The sequence below is a fragment of the Triticum dicoccoides genome, chromosome 7B, assembly GCF_002162155.2.
Source record: "Triticum dicoccoides isolate Atlit2015 ecotype Zavitan chromosome 7B, WEW_v2.0, whole genome shotgun sequence".
NCBI classification, from domain to species: Eukaryota; Viridiplantae; Streptophyta; class Magnoliopsida; order Poales; family Poaceae; genus Triticum; species Triticum dicoccoides.
This window is the reverse complement of record NC_041393.1, coordinates 510,166,621-510,184,687: the sequence shown is the minus strand read 5'-3', so window position 1 is coordinate 510,184,687 and position 18,067 is coordinate 510,166,621. Positions and strand designations below refer to the sequence as shown.

At 46.8% G+C, this 18,067-nt stretch overlaps 2 protein-coding genes across 2 annotated transcripts; one reads left to right on the top strand and one right to left on the bottom strand.

Annotated features, from left to right (window-relative positions):
- The first annotated feature begins 419 nt into the window (after positions 1-419).
- LOC119337889 (protein BZR1 homolog 3-like) lies at positions 420-3,547 on the top strand. Its single transcript, XM_037610118.1, has 2 exons — positions 420-894; positions 2,226-3,547. The coding sequence occupies exons 1-2, from the start codon at positions 634-636 to the stop codon at positions 3,018-3,020; spliced, it is 1,056 nt and encodes a 351-aa protein (XP_037466015.1). The 5' UTR covers positions 420-633; the 3' UTR covers positions 3,021-3,547.
- Positions 3,548-4,907: 1,360 nt separating this feature from the next.
- On the bottom strand, positions 4,908-9,392 carry LOC119336886. The gene is made up of 5 exons (XM_037608965.1): positions 9,026-9,392; positions 7,446-8,309; positions 7,044-7,244; positions 6,747-6,942; positions 4,908-5,348 (listed from the first exon to the last, which is right to left on the bottom strand). Exons 1-5 carry the CDS (start codon positions 9,164-9,166, stop codon positions 5,167-5,169), a joined length of 1,584 nt encoding a protein of 527 aa, XP_037464862.1. The 5' UTR covers positions 9,167-9,392; the 3' UTR covers positions 4,908-5,166.
- Between the last annotated feature and the right edge of the window lie 8,675 nt (positions 9,393-18,067).

Genomic DNA, 18,067 nt, shown 5'->3' with positions numbered 1-18,067 from the left:
ACCGTGGGGAATACCGTGTCTGCCCCTCCACGCGTAACGCGTAACGGTACGTGCGACGCCAAGGTTAATCTATGGCCAGATTTGGTCTCAGCCTATCAGGCCGAATGTCTTTTCCATATCAGCGTCCGCACAGTTTGTACACCTACCAGATGACGCAGTACAGTGTACATTGGAAATACACACATACCGTACATTGGAATGCTCAAGAACGTATGCTTGGACGGAAAAGAAGAGAAAATTAAATCACTTCCAAAACATCATGGATCTCTCTCTCTTTGACCCAACCGTACAGAATCTATTTATTTTATACCGTAAATAAACTCGGAGGGTGAAACGGGAAGGTGGTAAGAGCTGCCCCAGCGTAAAAAAAGGAAAATAAATAAATAAAGGGCATTTCGCACCCGCGAGCTGAGCCGAGCGTTTAAGCCAGACAGACAGCGGCATGAGGCAGCAGCTGCGTTCAGACTGCCAATTCCTCCTTCCTCCTCCGTCTTCCTCCCCACAAATACTAAACAAACCAGCCAGCAATCGAGCGAGAGATTGAGAGAGAGCTGCGGCCGCAAGAAACAGCGAAGCAGCGCGGCGAACCCCGGGCCAGACCTCGCAGATCCAGCGGCGGCGGCGGGCGCGCCGATGATGCACGGCCCCGCGGGAGGGAGCGGCGGCGGCGGCGGCCACGGGCTGGGCGGCACGAGGGTGCCCACGTGGAGGGAGCGCGAGAACAACCGGCGGAGGGAGCGGCGGCGCCGGGCGATCGCCGCCAAGATCTACACCGGCCTCAGGGCCTACGGCAACTACAACCTCCCCAAGCACTGCGACAACAATGAGGTCCTCAAGGCGCTCTGCAACGAGGCCGGCTGGGTCGTCGAGCCCGACGGCACCACCTACCGCAGGGTAACCCATCCAACCAATCTTGCTCTTGCTCGCTCCTCCTCGCAATGGCCTTAATTTGCTCCGCCGCCCGATATATCTGCGAGGCCACGTAGCACCTGACACCCGAGGTGCGGCGGCTTCGATTTGCGTGTTTCTTGAGCGTGCTCGTGTGTTTGATCTGACTTGTTCTGCTACTTGGGACGTGGGTGCTCCGTTTCTGCTTGGATTCGGTTGCTTCTTATGGCGGGAAGTCACGGACTCTGCTTGGTTTAGGAATGCCGTGGCGATTTTGTTGCTTTTATTAGAGGAATGTTCTTGGATGCGCCAAGTGCGATGCGCTGTACTCTACATCAAAGCTAATGGTTCTGGAGCAATTTCTCTTTTGCTTTCTTTAATTGAATTTTTTTTCTTTCTCTAGGAATGCTGTGGTGATTTTTCTTGCTCTTAGAGGATTGTTCTTGGATGCGCCAAATGCGATGCAATTTCTCCTTTGCTTTTGGTTGGATTTTTTTTCTTGTTTGCCTTTAGTTGAATTTTTTCTTCTTTGGTTTCTGCCGTGCTGTTTGGATTTAGGCTGTTTTTGTGTCATGTCACCGGAGCTGGAGATTCAAGAACGGGGAACGCAATGTCGCTTCCTCTGTTTTAGCAACCTCTGGAGTTATGATTCGTCAAAAAAGGAAAACAAACAAGTTTCGAACTGTTTGCTCCTTGGGAGATGCTTGTTTTTCTTGCGATTTTGGCAGTTCGGTTGCCAAGTAAGGGGAAATGGGGTCCAGCTAGTTTTAGGAATGGGGAATGCGACGTGGCCTCCGCTGTTTTAGCAACCTCCTGATTTAGGATTTCAGTAATAAATGGAATAAACTTTCATAATTACCTCCTTACAAGAAGAGAAACTTCAATATAGTTAGGGGGGTGCAGAAAATATTGTGTTTGCACGGAACATTTCAATTGCCTCTACTTGGATAAGTACCTTTTTTTTTGCGAATAACTTGGATAAGTAGTTTCACATAAGCTTTTTCTCAAGAACTTACAGTAATATGTATACTAGTTTCTTGCATGATCAAACTGAGGTATTTCCTTCTGTACAAGTGTTTCACTGGAAATCGCCACATTTCTTTTCGTCAATTTATAGTAAGCTGATGCTTCAATTATTTCGGTAGATTTTAGTGGCGTGATAGACTACATTTTCAGCTATTTCAGGGATGAATTAGATTGTTAGTTGTTCATGGATGAATTGGGTAAAAACCGTTTGGTCAATTTTATAGTTGGAAGCCGTTGTCTGTCGCACCTACATTTCCTTTGCATGAAATGAATTACTAGATTGTTAATTGTTCTGTTTGTCTGTATTTCAGGGATGTAAGCCTCCTCCACAAGTGCGTCCTGATCCAATGAGGTCTGCTTCGGCAAGCCCCTGTTCTTCATATCAGCCGAGCCCTGCGTCGTCCTCCTTTCCGAGCTCTGGATCCTCTTCTCACATCACTCTTGGTGGTGGAAACAACTTCATTGGTGGTGTCGAGGGAAGCTCCCTCATCCCATGGCTCAAGAACCTTTCTTCGAACCCCTCATTTGCCTCCTCCTCCAAGCTCCCACAGCTGCACCATCTCTACTTCAATGGAGGTTCCATCAGCGCTCCAGTGACACCCCCATCCAGCTCCCCGACTCACACGCCGCGCATGAAGACTGACTGGGAGAGCCAATGTGTTCTGCCACCATGGGCCGGGGCAAACTACACCTCCCTTCCCAACTCCACACCTCCGAGCCCTGGCCACCACGTTGCTCCAGACCCGGCGTGGCTGGCCGGGTTCCAGATATCGTCCGCCGGACCTTCGTCGCCGACGTACAACCTTGTTTCACACAATCCTTTTGGGATCGCCCTTGCAAGCTCGTCGAGGGCGTGCACCCCTGGACAGAGCGGAACCTGCTCCCCGGTGATGGGCGATCATGCGCCGGCTCACCACGATGTCCAGATGGAGATGGTTGAGGGGGCAGCGGATGATTTTGCCTTTGGCAGCAACAGCAATGGCAACAATGGATCGCCCGGGCTGGTGAAGGCATGGGAAGGGGAGCGGATACACGAGGAATGCGCCTCGGACGAGCTCGAGCTCACCCTCGGGAGCTCAAGGACCCGTGGAGAACCACCCTTCTGATGATGATGATGATGATGCCACAAGTGTCTGTCTCTTCTTCGCCTGGTGGGTTTATCCTTGATACTTACTTGGGTGTCGGTCTGATGTTCTACAAGCTCGGTGTTTGTTTGTCGAAAGAGAGAAGGGAGTTGAGGGATCGTTTCGACGATCCTCCGCAGATGATGTCCATCCTCTTTCAGGGGCCTGGTCTGGACTTATATTTTAGCTACATTATGCAACTTGTTAGCTTATTTCTTCTTTTTTTTTCCTTACTTATTAAAAAAAAGGAAAGATGAAAAAATGGCAAGGAATGCTGGCAGGACACCTTGGACATGTTGAAGAAATGGAATGGCGGAGATCATTCGTCATCAGTAAGCAAAGCAGTAGATGCAAGTCTGTGGCCATTTATCATGTGCTCTTGTAATGCAATGCAAACACAAGTTTCAGTTGTCCTTGATATGACTGTTGTCGCTGCACTCTGTCAGAAGGGTGTGCGTTGTATGTGCTGGACCGTTCATTCATTGATCCTTTTGTGTCTTTGCTGGTTATTGGTTGGAGTTGTTAGAAATTCCTTTTACTCATCTTCTTGTTGGATCCTCTCAGCGGTAACTGTTGGTGCAAATAGTTTTACCAGTGTGCTGATGCGAAGGTGAGTTCCACAAGATGATGTTTCCAGGTGGAGGCTTTGCCTGGATCTTGGAGGTGTTTAAACAAGAAAACTAGTGTCTTCCTTTCCCTTGTTGCAGTCCAAGTTTAGTTGAATTTCCGGACAAGAAATCCATGGTCTCTTTCGGCTGCCGCCGTCATTTCCGCCTGCAGGCGCCGACACTGTCATGCAGCCTCGCCGCCAGTCTCAGCTGCCACCATACCATACCCCAGGCCCCAGCTAATCATGACCCTTGTCTCAAAAATTAGTGCTTCAGATCGAACAACAGCAGCAGCAGACCATGCGGTGAACGTGCAGTAGACAGGCCAGCTGAAAGAAAGGCCTTTGCATTGCACTGTAGTATTGTTTGTACAACGGTTTACCCCGTCCGCGATTATTCTCGGGTAGATTGGTGGACGTGGGTTCATGCCTTCGTGGGATTATATAGTCCAACTAGATAGACATCGTTGAGTTGGATTCATCACTCTCAACGATCGGTGGAATGCTAGTCCGACGAAGACGCAGCATCGGGTCGGCCGTCTGGCTGGAAGAGCTTATTATCATCAGCAGTTTGTCTAATTCGCATCTAGATGTTTTCTAAGGATGTCTATTATCAGATCTAAAGCAGCAATCTGCTGTGCTAACTGACAGTTTATCCTTCTTTTTAGATCAATCAACATACAGTACTGTATAAATTAGCTACAGATATGACAGCCTCAACTTTTGTCGAGTGTGAGCAGGGCTTGTGATGATTATGCGACCAGCTTGATCCAAGCATGTCAGATCGGAATCTGAGGAGCACACCAGCACCAGCACCTCCATGGCACAATCTCCATGCAGGCCTGCCGTCATGATGGGTCAGCGGTAGCCAACTGAAAAAAGCTGGGCGCAGCCGCAGGTCCCAAAGAAATAGTACATGTACACAGCACATACTGCTAGTACATCTATTGCCATCATGATAAAACTGGCTAGTGGCAAAATTAACATCCCAGTGTGCATGTTCATGTACGGCACCGCCAGAAGCAAATAAATTATACCATCACAGGTTTCAAACACTTTATATGAACCTACAGGTCCTTTTTGCTATACTTCCTGTCATGTATAGAAATTGATTCAAGGAGATGACAATCATCATGCATTTCATTAAAATATACTACTAACCAAAAAACAGTGGCAGGCCGAGATGCCGATAGGTGGTCTAGGTAAAACAAAGACGAGTAAGTTGCTCACATTGCAACAGTAAGATGCCAGACGAGTTTCAATCAAGGGTAAGACTGATGAAGAATTTTCTTTCCCTTTCATTTCTCGCGCAATTGTGATCAATATGTACAACATTTACAAAGTGGTTTCTGGCACTGGATAGATGACCTGTTTCATGTACCAACGAATGGTAAACTGTACAGTTGCTTGACTGGCACCCAGGAATTAGCAAACAAGCAAATTACCTAGAGATACTGAAGCCCCAAAGGTGACGACCAACAGGGAGCGACACAATGTGTGTCACCACATGAAAGACGAATATTACTTTCCGATCTTATCAAATAGTGTGGATAGAGCTTTATAGAGAGTGGCGGCGGCAGGTGGCTTGGGCAGTGAACCAAGAAGGATTTCTGATGCCTTGACTGGACCGCCATAGAATCGGGCATTTTCGTTGTTTCGGGTTGATACTACACTTCCATTGAGTGCGCATCCCACAAAGGCGCCTGCCAGAGAAAGAAAAAGATGTAAACATCAAAGTGAGCGAAACAAAAACTGTGTATGACCGATCCAGTGGAGATTACCAGATGTACTCATCATTGTCACCAATGGTACAAATGTAACATTCCAAACAAACATTATAAAAGAACTACATTTAGTTGGACATCAGTATGCACCCAGCTTTTGTAATAACTAAAATCATAAGAGGTCATATATGCAATTACCTTCGTATCGAAATATAAGATGTTTTTGTAGGCTAAACTAGCTAAAAAAATCATGAGGTAGTACAATATTGAACATATCATTGGGAAATGATACCCAATAATTATACTAATAACTGTTTACAGAAGCAAATAATTACACAGCTAATACTGATAAAACAGTCCAAAGTACAACTGCGCTTTTTTCAGTTCAAGAAGTCACAATTGAGCAACATAAACTGCATGCTATTTCATGGTTTTCAGCCACAAAGACACACAAATACATTTTGCAAGTTATAGCACATGCTGGCGCGTTGCTACAAATTTGAAGTACTCCATGTTTAAGAAGATTGTACCACTGTCTGTGCGAAGTTAAGACCATCCATACATGCTGTCATCCTAACTGTTCATGCCAAATCCAACAGGTGATGTAGCCCACCCCGAATGCAGTACAACTTATATGTAACAATTTGTTACTCAGATAGTTCTATACCACATGTTAATTTAACAAGTTGTCTGAATGTACTGCTAGAAATGTGGAAACCAGCAGTTGCAAAACTTGACCATCACGATTTCATTTTGTTCAACTGCCCAGAGGACAGAAGCACAAATTTGAATACACTAGCGTATATTTGGCCATAGGAGATACCAATAACCAGGTATGTGCCCACCGCATACCGTAACATGGCTAAAGCCTAAAAGGTCTATGGACCATTTTCTAAGGAATACAATTCTTGGTCTGGATCACAAATTATCATAAGAAGCTAGAGGCTTCAGGAATGTTGGATATATGTGTAAACATCAAACTACTTTCACAGACAATCACAATAAAACTCAATAATATCTGACTATATATTGCTGGGTGAATGATAGTTCCCGAGTTACAAAAGCTATTTGTAAAAGCTACCAATTTGGCAGAATCAACAATGCCAAGTTTAATGTGCAATGAGATAATGGTTAATAATGTAAATCACACACAGATTAGTATTCATCATTAAAACTAAAAAATAAAGGGACCTGGCAAAGTGGCATCTACTCTAAGAACTAAGTGGTACTCAAGAGAAATTGTTTCCATCTTTTTGCCGCCCTGGTTTTTAAACAGAATCAGCAAATTGGGAAAATATAGTCCAGGAGAAATTTGAACAGATAAAATTAATAGAACGAAGTCAAGTCCTGCTCAGCTACTGATGATTTCAGCCATACCTTTGCTACAACTGTATGTGTAACAGGCAGCATAACCACCATCACCGGCACGGAAATCAGCCTCTGCCACCCGTCCAAGATGACCAGCCGAAGCACCGAAACCAGCCCCAAGTGACAAATGTGCATTTCCACTGAATGTTTTAATTGCATCAGTGTTCCTCAGAACAATGATGAAGTCAGCTAACTCAGCGCCAGCCTGAAATGCAGAATGCCGGGAAATATTCCATATGCTATCAGGACTTTATAATAGTACACAAGCTTCTTTGATGGAAATAGAAGACTTGAGAGGCCACAGACCTGAGCTCCATATCCAACACCACAAGTAGATATGGCTGAAGGAGGGGACCAAGAACCATCAGCTCTGCGAGCAATAACCAGCCCAGTACCAATTTTGTATGTGACCATCATTCCAACCTTTACCACAGTAATTATAGCAAGCCCCTTTGCTTGTCTAAGAATTGAATCAGGAATGGACTTCTCTGGATTCAGCTTTCCAACCTAAAAAATGCATTTAATCATGGAAAGCTTGGTGAGTAGTGTTCTAGTTGATCCCAAATAACTAGCTGGACCAAATTAGAGAACATAAACAGGTACTCCCTCCGCAAAGAAATATAAGAGCGTTTAGATCACTATTTAGTGATCTATAAACGCTCTTATATTTCTTTACAGAGGGAGTACTAAATTATAGAATAGGCATACCTTACAATACCCATGTATGGAATTTGCAGCCTTGTATATCTCATACTCCATCGTTGGTGCCCATGGGAGGTTTAACCATGACCTCAAGGTGCTCAGGTCTGTCAAATCTTTAGTCGGAAGTTGACAAGCACGACTTATCTGGTTCATCAAGTAAGGCTGAATACACTCAAGGCGTACTCCACAAACATCACAGACCCTTTGAGGATCTGAAGTTCCAAATTTTGGAGGCATCAAGCTTCTACCCTTTGAACAGCCGCCACAGAATATCCCACCACAAAAACGACAATGATGGCGAGAGCAAATTACTGGATGGAAGCGCGCTCCACAGAGCATGCAAGAAGGAGCAGCACTATCAGGCAACCACTTTGTCGGTTCTGTCTCAAGCAGGGCATGTTCAGAACCAACACTGGCCTCTGCAAGTGTTTGAGAGTTATCCTCCAAAGCCGCTTGAAGAAGGAAGTGTGAAACTAGAGACATGCTATGCCTCCCAAAATCATATGATGCAACAGATAATAATTTATCTTTTCCTGCAACAGCCATCTCAGCAAACACATCCCACATTGTCATCTCCCTAATGTCTTCATCCATATCCCACTTATATTCGTCTTCTATGAAGTATCCAGCATTTGAGACAAAGCCCTTTTGCCACTCCTCATGATCATGCTTTGTCATCGGTGGAACAGAAGGAGGTACCCAGATGCCAGTTTGTTGACGAAGTGGGCAATCAGAATGGATGTTTTCTCCTGATCCCTTGAAGGTGGTCATTTCGTCATCACTCTCATAGATATTGACAACACTAAGGTGGTCTTCCATGTCATCTCTGTCAGGATTATCTTTTGCCCCTTGCTCGCATACGTGGGTTCCCTGATTTAACAAGAAATCACAGCATTTTTTTTAAATATGTCCACAGTAACAATTGTATACAAATACGATTATGGGCATGAATTGGAAAGAACATGAGTTATAGTCAACTTCTTACTATGTAAGGAACTCCCATTTATTGATCATAGGCAAGAATTACATTTCCAAAAATATGCATCCATGCTTCTAAACATAGAATAGAAGAAGAAAAATTTATCTCTCCACATTTCCTTATAGAGTGGCACATATAACATACAGCTCACCACTCACCTACTCTAGACTAAGTAGAAAACAGTCCAAAAGAACAAAACCTGATTAGAAAAGATGCATTTTGTGTATCAATGCGAATGGCAACCCTTCAGACCGCAGCCACAACAAACTTCAAACCAAAACGCAAGTGCAAAGGCAAGAATTTCAATCGCTCAGACCCTCAACATCCCCAACAACACGTACAGCTGCTACTCCCCGCGCCGATAGAAGTGCACGTGCAACCAGCACGAACCTAAAATCCGTACCTTTTCACGAAGCGTTCTGCTCCTTGATCCTAAACACCCAATACGGCAATCCTTAACGCGCCAATGCTACGGGTAACCAGACGCGAGACTCGCCAATTGCAATCCAGCCAAGACACAACCCATCACGAAACCCGGCTATTCCAATCTACAGAGAAGGCGAAGCCGACCGGGGATGAATCGGAGAGGGGACAGCTCGATTGTTACCTCCTTGGGCTCCTCGTCCCACCTCACCGGCGGGTCGCAAACCCTAGCCTCGCCGGTGCCCACGGCGGCGTCGTCGTCGAGTTGCGGGGGCTCGAGGTCGTACGGCTCGACCGAGGGGTACAGGCGATCGGGCGCCTCCATGCCGCCGCAGGGGATCGGCGGCCCGGCGCCGGATCGAATCGGGCGGCGCGGGAGTTGGGGAGGATCAGGTGCGGAGAAGACTTAAGATTTGGGGATTTTCTTTCGTTCGGATTTGGATTTCGCGTGATGAGGGAGATGAAGATGACGGGCGAGTTGGAAGCTGAAGGGGAGACGGGAGGAACACGTTAAAATCCCCAGGAAACTCAACGTGTATCCTACAACAATTGTGTTGTGTGTGCGTGTAAACGAAAATAAACGATTTGTGTTTGTGCCTTTCGCGTTAAGCCCCTCGTAGTTACGGTCTATATCTGTTTTACTTTCCTGCACGGTGTCAATCATTGGTGAACTGGATATACGCGTGTGGCCATTAGTTACGTTCGACAGTTTTATGGCCGAGGGCACGGTATTCCTTGAGTGAGTATACTCTCTTCGTCTCATAATATAATAGCCCGTTTTTAACACTTGAGTAGTTATGATTATTATATTAATAGAATAAAGAGGAAACTCATTTTAGTCCTTGAGTGAGGTGCCCATTCAGAACCGGCAGATCCTTAGAAATTTAACCCCGGTCCTATCTCCATCCTTTGAAAAATAACCCTCCGTTGCTGTTATAAGATTTTTAACATTTATTCTAATTCAAATGTATATAGATGCATTTTATTGTGTTTGTTTATTCATTTCAGTCTGTACGTATTTCATATTGAAATATACAAAGCATTTTATAATTGTGAACGAGTGAGTATTTCTTTTAATTTAAATAAACTTTTCTTCATGTAGTAGATCACCTTGAATTTAATCCCCACACAATTTCTACACACAATGACATGTGGGGTCTTAACCATCTCTAGTTTCGGAGCAGGACATTAGATTCCGGTCATAGTCAGCACGTGCGACACATCTTAACTAGCGATGACGCGACCACCTCCGGGCTGCTGAGGACACGGCGTTGGGCGCTGCCTTCCCCGTCCGGGAGCGTGTGGCCATGTGCGTATGCCGTGGTTCCTTCGATGGCCGAACCATGTCTCCGTCGTCGCCGCCGTCAAGGCTAGCTTCGAAGCCAATTCCGACGTGCTTTGGGGTGGTGGGTGCCATGTACAACGCCCACATTGAACCGATGCCACATGGAGCGCAACCAAAAGACATCCTACTCCATCACGCTGTAGTGGGTGGTCTTCCTGACAGCGCACTGAAGCTGTTGACGTTCAAAAGTGGTATGATCTTAAAGAGTGGTTTAAGCTATATGTGAAGTCAAATTTATGATTGGAAATCACTATTGGATGGTCCTCTCCTAGATTATCGAAATAGATATGAAGATGGTTCAAAATGAAGCCCGGATGTGAAAGTTTTGCCACTCAATTAACATGCCCTCAAATAAAAGGGATTTCAACATGAAAAGTCTGCGTACCGTCAAAACTAACGACTTGGCTTTTCGGGTCATCCCAATCTGTTGTTGTAAGCAACATGTAGAACCCCGACAAGGTCAGACATAGAAGGTACAAAGTTAGCTCGGAAGTTTCGAATTGAATTGACTTGGAGGCTCCAAGGGAAGTACGAAAACCTGGACATCAAGCACCCAGTTGACTCGGAAGTTCTGAACGAAATTAGTCGAAATTTTTGAGTGTGGCCCAGAAGGATTGCCACAAATGCTTGAAAATTCCGAGTGAAGCCACTTGGAGGCTCTGAACGGATCGGTAGACATACGTGCGGGTCCAGTCCGAGTCAGGCTTTTTTGAACGCGTTTTGGAGTCCTTTTCTTTTACGGGAAGTCCAGCCACCACATAAAGATGAGAGGTAATAGTCGATTGGACAACACACAATCGACAAACATATCTACTAATTTTTACCCTGTCTTTACATCTCTTCTTTGTTCTTTCTTTATTTATTGTTCTTCATGTTGGAGGGTGGCGATCCTCGAGGCTCTATTGGCGGTTGGACCGACCTAGCACATACCATAGCGAAGGGGTTCCTCCCGGGTGTGTGGGGTTTCGAGTCTCAAAGTTTCTCGTCGGCATGCCTTGCGCATCGCGCTCCCAGCGAGGCTCCTCCGACGACATGTCCTGCATATCGTGCTCGACACCGGAGGTACACGGTGACGTGTTCGTGTGCGAACACACTTTTGTTGGGAAACATATCATGCAATTTCAAAAGAATTCCTACGCTCACGCAAGACCTATCTAGGAGATGCATAGCAACGAGAGGGGGAGAGTATGTCTACGTATCCTCGTAGACCAAAAGCGGAAGCGTTTGCCAACGCAGATGATGTAGTCGAACTTCTTCTCATTCCGACCGATCAAGCACCGAAGGTACGACACCTCCGAGTTCTGCACATGTTCAGCTCGATGACGTCCCTCGAACTCTTGATCCAGCAAAGTGTCGAGGAAGTAGATGAGTTTCGTCAGCACGACGGCATGGTGACGGTGATGGTGAAGTGATCCGCGTAGGGCTTCGCCTAAGCACCGCAAGAATATGACCGAGGTGTAAACTGTGGAAGGAGGCGCCGCACACGGCTAACAATTGATGTTGTGTCCTTGTGAGGCGCCCCCTCCTCACATATATATAGGTGAGAGGGGAGGAAAGGCAGCTAGGGGCGTCCTAGGGTTGGCCGCCTCCCCCTAGGGGCCCTGCTTTGCCCTGCGCCCCCTTTCCATGTATGCATGAAGGGGAAGGAAAGAGGGGGTGAGGGAAGGAAGTGGGAATCCTAATTGAAAGTGCGTTATATCGACTAGAGGGGGGTGAATAGGCGATTTCTACAAATTCGTCACTGAGGAAATTCTAGGTGAGGAATTTCCTAAGCAACGACGCACTAGCAGCGGAATAAGTACTCAGGTACAAGCATAACAGAGCAATAGCATAGTCATCATGATGAAATGAAAATAAGCACATAGTACAGGTAGCGTGAAAACAGGATAAGCAGGCTGAAGACAAAATGACTAAAGAAATAGGGTTGTGGAATTAGAGAAAGTCTTCAGTCAAAGTCTTCATGATCAGGTTCATCAACACATGATGATGAAATGAAAGAGTTGAGGAAATAGAACCAGTAGCTTGGTGAAGACGATGATTTGGTAGACCAGTTCCAACTGCTATGACAGTTGTACGTCTGGTTGGAGCGGCTGGGTATTTATACCTAAGGACACACAGTCCTCACCGTATTCTCCTTGAGCTAAAGTCACACAGACCTCGCCCAATCACTCATGGTAAGTCTTCAGGTGACTTCCAAACCTTCACAGACTTGGTCACTCGGCAACCCACAATTCCTCTCGGATGCTCTAGACCATGATGCCTAATCGTCTGGAGGATGCACAATCCTCAAAGGTAACAAGCGTCGGTTCCACACAGGAACAATCTCTTCAGTGATGCTCAATTACTTTGGGTTGTAGGTGTTTGGGTTTTGGGTTTTCCTCGCTTGATGATTTTCGCTCAAAGTCCTTAGAGGATGGGATGCTCTCAATGACAAATGTTAGTTTCTCTCGGAGCAGCCAACCAGCTAGTGCTTGTAGGGGGCGGCTATTTATAGCTGGGGAGCAGCCCGACATGATAAGACATAAATGCCCTTTAATGATATGACCGTTAGGTGGGTAGGATATTTTGGACAGCTGGCGCATAGCACAACAACGGTTGGAAATTTGAGCTCTCAAATTCCTCAGGCCTATCATGTTCCTCACTTGTAGGCAATCCATATTGGCGAATTCCTAACACCTCAGTCAGAACAAATTCCTCAGACACCAGAAGATCTTCGTCTCTGTCACTGAAGAAGTTGACTGAACTGTATGAGATTTCCAAAGTCTTCACTCAAAGGATTGGGTAGGTGTAGGATTTGAGTTGAGCATCACTTGGAAAGTGTTTTCTTAGTATTACCTCGACCCCCTTTAATAGTATGGTGTTTCCTATGACTTAAGAAAGAGAAAATGAAAGTACGAAAACAAAAGTCTTCACGCTTCATAGTCCTCGCATGAATATCCAAGTCTTCAAGGTCACACCAATTTCCTTACTTTCAAAGTCTTCAAGAAAACCAAAGTCTTCAGCTGAAGACATACATTTTTAGGGGTCGACTTTCATCATAGATATCAAACTCCTCATCGACTTATAGAGCCTATGTACACTCACAAACACATTAGTCCCTTAACCTATAAGTCTTCAATACACCAAAATCACTAAGGGGCACTAGATGCACTTACAATCTCCCCCTTTTTGGTGATTGATGACAAATAGGTTAAGTTTTCAACGGGGATAAACATATGAAGTGTAAATGCTAATATTGAGGAATTTGATTGCAAGATATAGAAGAACTCCCCCTGAAGATGTGCATATTTGAGGAATTTGCTTTGGATAGGAAATGCACATTGTAGAGTAAAATCATGGAGATCTCCCCTTATATCTTGTAATTCATACACGCATTTGACATATGATATGAAGAATTTGAAAGGCATGATGAAATATGGTGTCTAACGAAATTCAGCATGCGCGCATTAAAGTAATTGAGAAAATAAGCATGCAGAAAGCAGTCAAAAGTATCAGAGCACCATAGGACTTAACTTTACAACTCATCAGAGCAAACACCTCAAAAGAGCAAGAGTTGTAATTTAACAAAAAAAAACGCCCATATATAAGAGATCCGCTTGAAGACTAGCTCAAATTTATCCCCCTTTGTCATCAAATGACCAAAAGGGACGAAAAATGAGGACTAACGCCCCTGAAGAATATCATCATGATGTCGATGGAGGAGCGCGAGCGTTGTTGGGGTCGTCTGTTGAGGTAGGGCCTGCCACAGTGTCGTCCAAATCTTCAGCTTCATCCGTCTCGTGCGATGAAGAATATGAACTGGCGACCAGCTGAGGAACTTTGACCTTCTTGAATTTCTTCGAAGGTGGCTGATGTCGGTGTCAAAACCGGCGGATCTCGGGTAGGGCCCCCGAACTGTGCGTCTAAGACTAATGGTAACAGGAGACTAGGGACACGATGTTTACCCAGGTTCGGGCCCTCTCGATGGAGGTAATACCCTACTTCCTGCTTGATTGATCTTGATGATATGAGTATTACAAGAGTTGATCTACCACGAGATCGTAGAGGCTAAACCCTAGAAGCTAGCCTATGATTATGATTGTTGTCGTCCTGCGGACTAAACCCTCCGGTTTATATAGACACCGGAGGGGGCTAGGGTTACACAGAGTCGGTTACAGAGAAGGAGATCTATCATCCGAATCGCCAAGCTTGCCTTCCATGCAAAGGAGAGTCCCATCCGGACACGGGACGAAGTCTTCAATCTTGTATCTTCATAGTCCAACAGTCCGACTAAAGTATATAGTCCGACTGTCTGGATACCCCCTTATCTAGGACTCCCTCAGTAGCTCCTGAACCAGGCTTCAATGATGATGAGTCCGGCGCGCGGATTGTCTTTGGCATTGCAAGGCGGGTTCCATCTTCGAATACTCCAAGGTAAATTTTGAACACTTAAGTCATGTCCGGCTCTGCAAGACAAATTTCACATACCACCATAGAGAGAACAATAATCCACAAATCTAATCCGCTGACAGCTCTTCGTAGCATGACATCACGCCACGGCCCGGCCTTTATTCGAACCGTTTTTTACAACCAGCTACCGCACACATTGCGAGGCAGTTTCCTCGGCACGTCTTGTCGAAGCAGAGATTGTGTCCCTCTTATCGCGGGATCCTCATCAATACGGGTATGGGTAACCCTACCATGCCGGTTGGCATGACTCCATGTTTTTAGGCAAGTCCCAAATGGTTACGCTGGGGACGCTTGATATTCTCCCCCTTTATAGAGGGGTCAAGGCCTATCCCTTTCTTACCACGCTTGCTCCTTTCTGCCTCTCGAGTTCCAACACCCGAAGCTCAAGCTTAGGTACTTCGGATCTTCAATCATGTCCGGATCCAACCTTCAAGGTCGGTGGATGGCCTCCTCTGTCACAGAGGAGGACATTGCGAAGCTCAGGGAGGCCACATATTTGACCGCCGATGTCAAGCACATGCTTCCCGCCCCTGAGCAGATCATCCCCACTCCCGAACCCAACGAGAGTGTCGTATTTGTTTCTCACTTCCTCCGAGGCTTGGGCTTGACTCTTGATCCCTTCATGAGAGGGCTCATGTTCTATTACGGGCTAGATTTTCACGATCTAGCTCTGGATTCCATCCTCCACATCTCGTCGTTTATCGTCGTGTGTGAAGCCTTCCTCCACATCACCCCACACTTCGGCCTATGGCTCAAGACCTTCAATGTGAAGCCGAAGGTGATTGAGGGGCGACGTGCAGAGTGCGGAGGCGCCGCAATAAGCAGAAACGCCGATGTTCCATGGCCAGAAGGTTCCTTCCCCGAGGTGTCCGATTTGTGGCAACAGAGGTGGTTCTACGTCACAGCTCCCCGAGGCACAACGTGGGCGGCTGCCCCTGCCTTCCGCTCGGGTCCTCCGCCTCAACTGGCGTCGTGGACCAATGTGGGACTGGACTGGGGGCCTGCTAATGATGTACCGACATTGCAGAGCCGTATTCAGGAGCTTCTTGAGAGGGATGTCGATCTTGTCAGAATCATTCAGGTAATGCTGGTTCAGCGAATCCTGTCGTGCAAGCGTCGGCCTCTCCGGATGTGGGAGTTCAATCCGGAAGGTCCACGAACCATTCAACACTTCTTTGGCGTGACGCTCGAAGGGATGTATAAGTTATTCTTCGGACCACAAGTAAGGCGTCCAGACACCACCGAGGATGCGGGCCTGAGCTGCCACCGCCCAGATACCCAAGTAAGTAACCCTGTAACAGAACACTTTCCTTATGCTTAATACAATATTATTCTGAAAACTTGTCCACGACTAGGATTGGCTCAACAAGGCGGAGAGGATCAGGTGTCCGGCCCCACTTCCCGAAGGCTCGCCTAGTCCTGCAATAGCCAGGCTGCTTAGACGCGCATTAAGCCAAGTGCCCTCGGGGAAAGGGAAATAGAAGAATAGAGAAGCCGAACTCCACACATTGCACATCCAAACCGGGGGAATTTTTTCTGTCTCCATGAAGGAGGATTATCGGGGAGGTTTTTCGAAGGTTCCCTCCCCTCGCGGGAAGAAAAGGGCTGCCTCCAAAGATTTGGAGACGGAGGTGCCCAAGCAAGGGAAGAAAGCTTCACCAGGGGGCCCTGCCCCGAAGGGCGTCCTCACTGCACCATGCCCGCCAATGGGCCAGCCCTCCACCGAGCTATAAGTCAATAAACAAGAAGCTATTGCTTTTTTCCTTTGAGAACAATGACCAGGATCTATTTTTGTAGTCCGGCTAGTAGCTCGTCTCAACAGGGTTCGTCTTCGGGGGATCTTCTTCCGGAGATAATGGAGAGTGAAACCCCACCTGCCTCTCCGCCCCATGGGGCAGGAGACCCTGAGGTGTCGTCATGGAGGAGTCCAGATCTGCTGAGGCCAGAAGCTAACACTTCGGCCGCCCCGAGCCTAGCGCGTTCGGCTCCCGTGGAAGGCAATGAGAAGGGTCGGGGACAGTCCGGTGCCCGGCCGAACATACTGACGGGCCTCCCGGAGCAAGCTGCTCTCTTAGAGGATCACCGTGCTAATGGGTACAGTGTTGGAGAAGATTTCATCCGCCACCAGCGGGTTAAATGAAGCTTTTGGAAGTTTGCTCAAAGGCTTCGAGGTACGCAATGAAATACATATTTTTTGGTTGTACCGCACGCGCTAGGTGTGCTCCGTATAGATAGCAGCCCCTGAGACTCTGGTTGCCAGCCCTAGGCGGCAAACAGAGGATCACACTCTCAGGTAATGATCGTACTGCATTCATGCGCAGGTGGCTAAGAGTCCAGCGATAGACCGGACCTCTGAATTCGCCTAACTGAGGCGACAGATTGATGTGGTGGATACCTACATCACGCTTGTAAACAAGCGGCTTGACGAGTCACAGAGTATGCGCTCGTTTTTTCCTCATTTGTTTAGGAAATATGAAGAAGAATGTAATATTAATATGGTATAATGTGACTGCAGGCGGAGCTGCTGCCATTGAGGCCCTGAGGGCGAAACTTGCCCTAGCCAAGGAACAAGCCCGAGCTAGCAATGCGGCTGCCCTAAAGGCTGCCGAAGACTTGAGAGCCGAACAGGCTGCTCACCGCCGAAGCGAAGAAAAGATAGCCGAGATGGCTGTGGAGCTGAGAGACACCGCCGGCCGGTATGAGCTCCTTGAAAAGGAGAATCAGGCAAAAGCGGCTGACCTGAAGAAGGCCCTTGATGCGGCCAAGGATACACGCTCTAAAATTAGAGACGCGCGGGAGGAACTTCGACAAGCCGGAGAAATCGCAGCTGGAAGCCCCTATTTGTTGCGGATGAAGTTCTTAGATCCAAAGTATGCTCCTTTGGATCGGCTTTGGAGCGCCGAAGATGAGTATGCGTACTTGGCGAAAAGTACGGCTGATGCGGCCAAGTTATTCAAGGATCATAAAGATAATGAAATATAAAGGCTATTTTGGTCGCAATTTAGCGCTCCAACGCGCTCATTGCCATTGAGTGAGAGGACGGCCACTATAGACGAGCTCCATAGGTTGTCCAGTCTTGCAATGAGGTCTGTAATAGACCATCTATGGCTGAAGGGACCAAGGCCGGACAATTACTTTGGTTTAGTGCAACAACTATTTGGCGCCAGATCGCGAATTGATGCCGTGAAGAGGTCGGCGTGCATAGAGGGTGCACATATGGCTCTTGCCCGTGTTAAGACATATTGGGCAGATATGGAGGCCACCAGCATTGCAACCCAGAGTCTGGCAGGAAGCCAGGACCCAGCCGAGCACTATTTTGAGCAGGTCATAGAAGGTGCCCGTATAATAGAGGCTCAGTGCTCGAAGAATGTCATGTTCGAGTGACAAATCGATTAATTGTAAACAATTATGTGTTAATTATAGAGGTTGTTT